Source organism: Sinocyclocheilus anshuiensis, unplaced genomic scaffold, assembly GCF_001515605.1.
Source record: "Sinocyclocheilus anshuiensis isolate Anshui unplaced genomic scaffold, SAMN03320099.WGS_v1.1 scaffold369, whole genome shotgun sequence".
Classification (NCBI taxonomy): domain Eukaryota; kingdom Metazoa; phylum Chordata; class Actinopteri; order Cypriniformes; family Cyprinidae; genus Sinocyclocheilus; species Sinocyclocheilus anshuiensis.
The window spans coordinates 691,590-700,567 of NW_015540935.1; the positions used below are offsets into that span (position 1 = coordinate 691,590).

Genomic DNA, 8,978 nt, shown 5'->3' on the forward strand with positions numbered 1-8,978 from the left:
TTGCCTTAGCAACTAACAAGGAAAAGGTGTGTAATTTGTACTAAAATAGTGCTACAGTTACTAAAACACTGAAATAAATATAAATGAAAGCTAAATAAAAATATTAAAAAACAAAAGCTAATAAAAATGACAGAAGAACACAACAAAATGACTAAAGTTGAAATAAAAACTGACATTTTTTATATATATATATATATATATACTTGAAATATTGAAATAATATTAAATATAAACATTAGATGAAAAATATTAACAAATAAAAACTAAATGAAAAATGTTGCCTTGGCAACTAATTGAAATAAAATTTCAATTAGATAAGTTGAAAGTACTAAAATTACTAAAACTAAAATAAATATAAAATAAAGCTTAATAAAAAATATAAAAACTAATAAAAATTACAAAAAACCCCCAGCAAAATTAAACTAAAAAACTTATAACAATAATAAACAATAATTTGATATATGAATAAATAATTTATAAAACACATTAAAATAACGTCATGACAGCCCAAACATGGTTTCAACCAATAGCGCCAGTCTGGGGCGGGATTATCTTTTTGCCTGACCAATGGTTGACAGGAGTTGTGCTCATGAAACCTGTTTGAAAACAGTCATTAGTTTTGATTGTTTGATGACATTTTGTAGTGTAAATAGTGCGAGTAGTGAGTAGTCTTTAAATACCCGGATGATGCACTTAAACGAAAAAGCGAAGTGAGGAGTGTCGGACACTTCATGCACTCAACTGTCACAGCTCTAATTACATAGCGAAGGGGGAGGGGCTATCAGACATATTGTGAATGACAAAATAACTATTTAAGTCATACACTACAGTGCATAGTGCATAGTGTATAGTGTGTAATTTGGGACGCAGCTATATTTTCACTTGGCAGGTGATAAACAGGTGAATAAATGCCGGCTTAGACTATAAGAGGGACTGATGCATAGCTACAGCACAGTATCATCAATACCGGCACCCATTCACCTAGTTACCACCTTAACAGCAACCTAGCAACACACCTTGAACACCATAGCAACCACACTGGCAACTGCATAATGTCCTGCTGGAAACCACCCACAGCACCCGTGCATTGTAAAAGTGAGCTTTGCATAGCCACAGCTTCTTAAGAAAAATGTAGTTTCGATTTTTTTAATTGCATTTGCACACCACATTTTTTTTTTAAAGCCTGAAAAAATACTCTAGATTCAGTTAGTAAATATACTATGATGCATATTTCATGGATTATTTCACAATAAAAGCCGAGGCTCACAGACCTATTTTGTGCTCGTTCCACGAACTGGAACCCAAAGCGTGTCGAAGTGCTCCGGATCCGGATCCGCGCCGCGTCTTGCATGCGACCGCGCGCTTCGGTAAAATGGCTGTGTCTCGCGGAGCCTCGTGCTGGTTTGATCGGTTTCTCTCTCGCGCTCTCGGTCTGTAAGAGGCCCTCCCTCCACACACACACACACACACACACATACACACGGGCGTCGGTTAAAATCATTCCCGGGACCTTTATTTATATTCTCCAGGAAACTTTTCACACTCGAGTCGCGTTCGGGAGAGCAGACCGACTCCGGTCTGAAAGTGGAAGGAATGCTACGGGACGCGGGCACGTCTTTATAAGAGCGCTGTGTTTATATTCAAAGTGACTCGCGGTGAAAGAGAGAGAGATCATGGCCGCTCAGGTCGCCACTCTCAACGCTAGCCCGCCCGCCGAACTCAAGAAGCCGGAGCGGGAGCCGCAGGACGGGCCGGTGCTCGGAGAGAAGCCGCAGGAGAGCACCGAAGCCGGATCCCCGGGACAGAAGGAGCTGCAAGACGGGGCCGATGTGGGGAACGCTGCTGCCGGGGGAGGAGGAGCAGGAGGCGACCCTGACATGAAGAACGGCAGCGGGAACCCGTCCAGGGTGAACAATAACAACAGCCAGAATGAGCCGGACGGGAACAGCCACCCCGGCATGGCTCCCCAACACCAGGGCGCCTTCCCTCCACCTCCGTACGGCTACAACCAGCACTACAACCGGCCCCCTTTTCATCAACATGGCGGACAACAAAGCCCTGGCATGGCCGGGCCGGCGGTAATGGACCCATACCCGCCCAATTCGCACGAGCACGGCTACCCGAACCACTTCAACAACTACAGCGCCTTCCCGAACCGGACTCCGTACCACCAGGGCCAGGGCTACGGCATGAATTCGCCGCGAAACAGCCAGCCGCCGGCGGCCGGGGGACAGCCGGGCAAGCAGCCGCCGCCGGGAGGAACTACGACGATGGCTGCCGCCGCCGTCGCCGCTTCCTACAACAGCCAGAGGTACAGCATGGGCACCCCTCAGCCCACGTCCACCCCGACGCTGAACCAGCTCCTGACCTCCCCCAGCTCGGCCCGGAGCTACCAGAGCTTCCCCGCAGGCGAGTTAGGCGGCCAGGAGGCGGCTGCCAAGGGACCGGGGGACATGTGTAGCGTTAGCCAGTTCGGTGGGGGCCACCCGGCCTGGCAACAAAGAAGCCATCACCCTCCTCCCATGAGCCCGGGAAACACCGGACAAGCCCTCAACAGGACCCAGGTAAACTTTGCTTAACTCGGCGCTCGGCTCGAGCTGCGAGAGAGAAAGAGAGGAGAGAGTCTGCCATTGTTTCTCAGTCTGCTCTAAAATGGCTGCCTGTGTTTTTCCAGCCAACACGGTCCATATAAGCAGCTTTTGCAGGCCGGGCCGAGCTGTGTTTTTGGGCCGTGTCCAGAGCTCGAGCACGGGTTTGCATGTGGAAATGCAGAAGTAAGGCTAATTTTCGAGGCAGGTGTCGCAGCTAAACCCCAGCACAGATGCTGCTCTGCTTTGATGAAAGTAATGCTGTCGCGAAGTTAGTTTATCCCCACCCTCGCCCAGACTAGCAGAATAACTCTTAAAACATCTCTTCAGGCCGAATATGTCACCATGCATGCGGGGGCTAAATGCGGCGCCTCGGTTTGACTGGAAACGCGTCGCGTTCGGGTGTGTTTTGAGGTGTTTTTGGCCCGCGCGTGTGTGTAAACAGGCTGGGAGCTGCGAGTAAGTGCAGCGGGCTGCTTTGCTTTGGGATTTGAATTATGGAGGTAAAATCCTTCTGTCAAAGGCAGGAGACAGTTGGTCTTAGGTTGACACGCGAGCTCTCTTCTGATTGGCTGCCTCTTCTCCTGCGCCTGGCCATTTATAATTGCATCTAATGCAGCAGAGCCCCGCCGACGAGCTGCTCCACTTACACTCGCTGTGTGCACGGGCGCAGTTTAAAGGCTTTTTCACAGATTGAATTCGTGCAATATGATGATTAATGAGACAGTTATGTTAGATGTTTTTTTTTTTTTGCGTTAAAAACCATGCAAATTTGTACATCACGTGTACTTAATTTATGTAGCATTTCATAACCCGGGAGCATCCGTGCATATGTCGGTTTTGTTTTTAACAATTTAATGGCCTTATTTAAAATGTGCAATTTAAATAATGTAGTGCATGCAATGTTATGTTTGTAGCAATGCATCTTATTTTGTTAATTTAGCTAAATTAATTGCGTGTCTTACCCGGTTTAGTTCAAATGCAGCTTTGCTTTGAAAAAGAGTGCAATGTAGACATTTTGGTGATGCACTTTTTTTTTTGTGTGCATGGTCTGAAATGTCCAATGTTAAGAATTTGCATTTCATTTGCGTTAAAAACCATGCAAATTTGTACATCACGTGTACTTAATTTATGTAGCATTTCATAACCCGGGAGCATCCGTGCATATGTCGGTTTTGTTTTTAACAATTTAATGGCCTTATTTAAAATGTGCAATTTAAATAATGTAGTGCATGCAATGTTATGTTTGTAGCAATGCATCTTATTTTGTTAATTTAGCTAAATTAATTGCGTGTCTTACCCGGTTTAGTTCAAATGCAGCTTTGCTTTGAAAAAGAGTGCAATGTAGACATTTTGGTGATGCACTTTTTTTTTTGTGTGCATGGTCTGAAATGTCCAATGTTAAGAATTTGCATTTCATTAAAAGGAGTTATCTTAATGAATTGGGTTACATGATGTGCTGTTGTTTGCATCTCTTTGCTTATTCGAATCTAACTTGTCTGCATCCAGGTTTCCTGATATGTGGAGTGCTGTACTGATACACAGAACATGTGGAATTGCTGCACTAAAGAGATTTTTCTGTTTGTGACATCCGAATATTTGTTGTCTTAAAGGAATAGTCCAAAGATAAGAATTTCCCGATTATTTACACACCAACATCTATAGGTCTTTATTCAGCTGAAGAGAAATGAAGGTTTTGGAGAAAAACATTCCAGGATTTTTCATTTCTCAGTGCAAGTGAATGGGGCTCACTGTAGACCGTTTTCAATAGTCCAAAATAGTGAAAAACGAACAATAACTTTAACACAAACTTGTCAACAATAGGCCGGTTCTTTCCGCATGTATCACGTGTAATCTTTTCAATGTTGTTGTGAATTAAACCAGGCTGGACCAAGGTGAGCATTTTTAATTTGTAGGTAAAAAAAAAAAAGTATAAAATTGACAGTTTTTCTGAAAATGACTAATTGATTCGCTAAAGACGACCCTTATTTGTCTTCGTCTGAAGAAAGAAAGATATACATATTTGGATGTCTGGGGGTGTGTAAATAATCAGGACATTTTTATTTTTGGGTGAACTATCTCTTTAATTCTTTCTCCATTTATTGAACCTTGATTACCTGTCTTATGAATCTCTTGATAGGAAATGTAGCATCAAACTACATATCATTTAGACGACTTATCTTTTCTGTTATGCATATTGTGTTTTTTTTTTTTTTTTTGCTTGGCCTGAAATGCTTAATAATAGCAGTGCATTAATATGAGAGATTAGTATTTGTGAAGAAAAGTGACTAGTTAGGCTATATCATAATTTGGGGATGTTGTATGTATGTGATCTGCATCCAGGTTTTGTAGCGTTTAAATTTCAGGTTGTAACTCACTAGATGTATTAGGTGGGAGAATCACTACTATATGCATTGTCTCACAGCACTGATCCAGGTGATCTTGAAAGTTGCATGCTTGTTCAGCCTGACTGTGTGTGTGTGTGTGTGTGTGTGTGTGTGTGTGTGTGTGTGTGTGTGTGTGTGTGTTGTTTTTTTTTTTTTTTTTTGCATGGCCTGAAATGCTTAATAATAGCAGTGCATTAATATGAGAGATTAGTATTTGTGAAGAAAAGTGACTAGTTAGGCTATATCATAATTTGGGGATGTTGTATGTATGTGATCTGCATCCAGGTTTTGTAGCGTTTAAATTTCAGGTTGTAACTCACTAGATGTATTAGGTGGGAGAATCACTACTATATGCATTGTCTCACAGCACTGATCCAGGTGATCTTGAAAGTTGCATGCTTGTTCAGCCTGACTGTGTGTGTGTGTGTGTGTGTGTGTGTGTGTGTGTGTGTGTGTGTGTGTGTGTTTACAAGCAGTGTAGGCGTTAACCAAGAGTCACTGCTGTTTTAATACCATCCTGTGATCATCAGCAATGATATTCTGTCTTTCTGAGGCTCGTGCCTTTCCTGAACGCTCAGACGTTTGTGCTGTGTGATTGCTGTGCTCTCATTGTGGAAAATCAAGTGTTTTAATAATGACCCTCAGAGACAGATATTCTTACTGTGTACTGTGTCTTAATATTTCTCTTAAAACAAATAATCTGTCCTTGTCTAGAGTGTTTTAATTTCGGATTGAGTTTGAAACAGGACTTTTAAAACTTTGCATTTGTGGTTCTGTTAATAAGTGCTTGTGCAGGCTAAAGTGACACGTTTCCATCACCGTTTTTTTGCACATTTTTAAAGTGCCCCTATTATGCCATTTTTAAGGTTGCTAATATTGTTTTATGAGTCTCCTAAAACAGGTTTACATGCATGCAAGGTCAAAAAACAAGTTGGTTTTCTCAAAAAATAAAAATTTTGACCTAATTTCTAAATGATTCGTAAACGACTCGTGCAAAGTAGTTCAAAGAATCAGTCTCTCTAAACCCCTCCTTTCCGTGAGCCCTCACTGCTGTGATTGGTCAGTTGGCGCAGTCCTTTGTGATTGGTCCAGAGCCGTAGAGAGATTGGCTCTGGATTGGTCTACCGCGTACAGTGCGTGTCGGAAACGAAACGCCGATTGCCATGACGGAATGACAGCCCTGGAGACTTGTCAATTAGTGTTGGGCGATATGCTCAATTTTCATATCGTCCTATCGTCAGCCTGTGAGATCACTGATACATGATATTATCGTGCTAATTTATGTAATTATTTACTTCGTTTCATTGCGAGAAAATGAACCAACTCCAGCGTAAGGCTAAAAACAGCCTAATGTTTTTAATATGACTGAATTTGTATTTAACATGATGATAAATGAATAGAAACATCGTAAGTTACTAATTATAATGCTTACATTTCCTCAGTTATTCAAAAAGCAGCTACAGAAAACGATCAAAGAACATTAGATTACCAAAGAACATCATCACAAGCTCAGTCTAGCGCGAGTTTATGCACTTTAAAAACACTCCCATTATAATCAGTGAATCTACACTATATATGATGAATAAATCTCTTATACTTACATCGCACGTACATCTGCACTTTGTTGTTTATAATGAGAGAATTCGCGAGTCAGAAGTCAGTCAGCGCACGCCGAACAACAGAACTCCGCTGTTTCAGTGATGACGCATCTGAATGCATCTGATTGGCCAATGCATTCATAAGCTCAGCATAATCGTGTGTGATTGGTTAGAACGCGCAATACTGTTAAAAACGCGGAAAAATAAATAGCCTGATAATAATAATCGTCTTGCTATCGTCAAAGGCATCAGCCACAGGCGATATCTTTGTCTATCGTCGATACGCGATACTGTCGTCTATCGGCACAACCCTATTGTCAATACATAGAAAAGATGGTATCGATTGTACCTTACCAATTCGAGCCGGAGTCTGTTGATGAAACGGTTGAACTGGCTGATCGACAAGAGACTGATTCGCAAGCATGACGTTTCTCAGTGGTAAGTGTCAAGTGTTAACAAGTTTGTGGTAATTATAAGATGTGATTAAATAAATTGACTCTCACAGCGTAGGATACAGCGTCTTCTCGACATGATTTTAACCACAGGGAAATTTTACTGTTTGTGGGCGGGCAAGTTGGCGACGTAGAACGTGGGCAGACATTATGCAAATGTGTTACTTCGTGACGTAGAGCCGTAACAGAATAAGATTCAAATTCATGACGACTCGTTTAGGCGATTGCGAGCCGACTCTTTTTTTGATAGACAATAACTTTATTTATCATGCACTGTCGGCTTCACAACTTTGCAGATAGTTTATGACAGCTACGGCACACTGCATGAAAGGTAATATTCGGAAAGACATAATAGGGGCACTTTAAGTATCGCATCAGAAACGAGTGATTGAAACGCCAAATTTCGGAAACATTTAAAAAAAAAAAAAAAAGTTTTTACGCTTGCTTGAGGTGGTTTTTGACTTGTGCGATTTTGCGTGATGGGATGGCAAAACCTGACTAACCAGCGGACCGATCTCGTTCACAGCATCTGAAACGTTGTACTGCTCCTTCTTAAATGCCTGAGCAAAGTCTGTCATCAAAGTATTTCTGTATAATTGCCTCGCAGAACTGTGTTACACGACTGCATTCCCAAACAACAGCATTCGCCTCCGAAAGCAATGACCGCATTTATTTTTTCGTCTGCTCACTCCGAGACGCAAGTAATTTATTATATATGAAAATGATTATATTCAGTGGCTTCTTCTACTTTTCTTAGTGATATTTAGTGCCAGTTTATCAGGAAGTGACGATTTTGTTCTCTTTGACTCGTTGGATGGAAACGGTGATTATTCGCAAGTGTTTTATGTTCAAATTTTGCGCATAAGTTAAATTCACAACTTTGAATGGAAACCTGGCTGTTGTATTATTTTGATACAGATATTTTGATAACAGTTGACTTAGTTGTAAATGTGACTCTTGGATGTTGATGTAAGTGTATAAAGTGGTGATAAAGTTTCTGTGTTGAAATCTGACCGGCTGTGTGGATCCGGTTATAGCTTTGTACAGATGTATTTATCCATTCAATGCAGAATAGTGCATAGATTTGTGTATTTAAAGCTCTCATTTGTGGTCCAGTTGTAAGCAAGAGAAATGTGTGGCGTTGAAGGTTTTGAGACCACAGATTTGCATGAATGAAGTAATGGACGGCTTGAACTTGATGATGGTGTGTAATTTTCAAAAGCAACCAGCCTTGTCCATATCTATGCTAATATTAAAGCGGGCCTGTTTTGTTTACAAATACCAGAACTGTAAGTTATGAGTGCCAAAGTGAACTAGTGGTTATTAATTTTTTTGTAATGGTAATCTTTTTTTTTTTTTTTTTCTTCACATGTGAGCTCGTTTCATGTCAGATTAATTAGCCGAGAGTTAAATATGTCCTGAAGATAAAATGAGTAAAACCTTGAAGAAGCCAGGAACGATTTCCTTGCCGATTATTTTGAAATCGTAAACTAGGGCATTAATGTCTGTGTTTGGCAAATATTAAGGAAAGAGGAAAACTATGCAGATAGGCTGTTAACCCCTATAGAAAAATGTTCTGTGCATTTTTATTTGCTGAGCAAATGACTTAAAAGGGTAATTTTTTTTACATTTAATTTATTTCCAGAAACCATAATTTAAAAAGCCATTGTTAAAAAGTAGATTCATTGTATGAAAAATGTGCTGTTAAGTGTAATTTTGGTATGAAGATATTTGTTACGTTTTTCACTAAAATGTAATACTAAATTGAACTTGTACACACCAATATTATTCATTCACTCACTCACTCGCTCGCTCGCTCGCTCGCACACAGACACTCACTCACTCACTCACTCACTCACACACTCACTCACTCTCTCTCACACACTCACTCACTCTCTCTCACACACTCACTCACTCACTCACTCACTCACTCTCACACTCACTCATTACACA

General features: G+C 41.1%; 1 protein-coding gene across 1 annotated transcript in view; it reads left to right on the plus strand.

Moving 5' to 3' along the window:
- Positions 1 to 1,296: 1,296 nt before the first annotated feature.
- Positions 1,297 to 8,978, plus strand: part of LOC107689556 (AT-rich interactive domain-containing protein 1A-like) — a 68,852-nt gene continuing 61,170 nt past the window's right edge. The window contains exon 1 of the mRNA XM_016487577.1: positions 1,297 to 2,564. Coding sequence (XP_016343063.1) covers positions 1,674 to 2,564 — 891 coding nt within the window. The 5' untranslated portion in view covers positions 1,297 to 1,673. The remainder of the gene's footprint in view (positions 2,565 to 8,978) is intronic.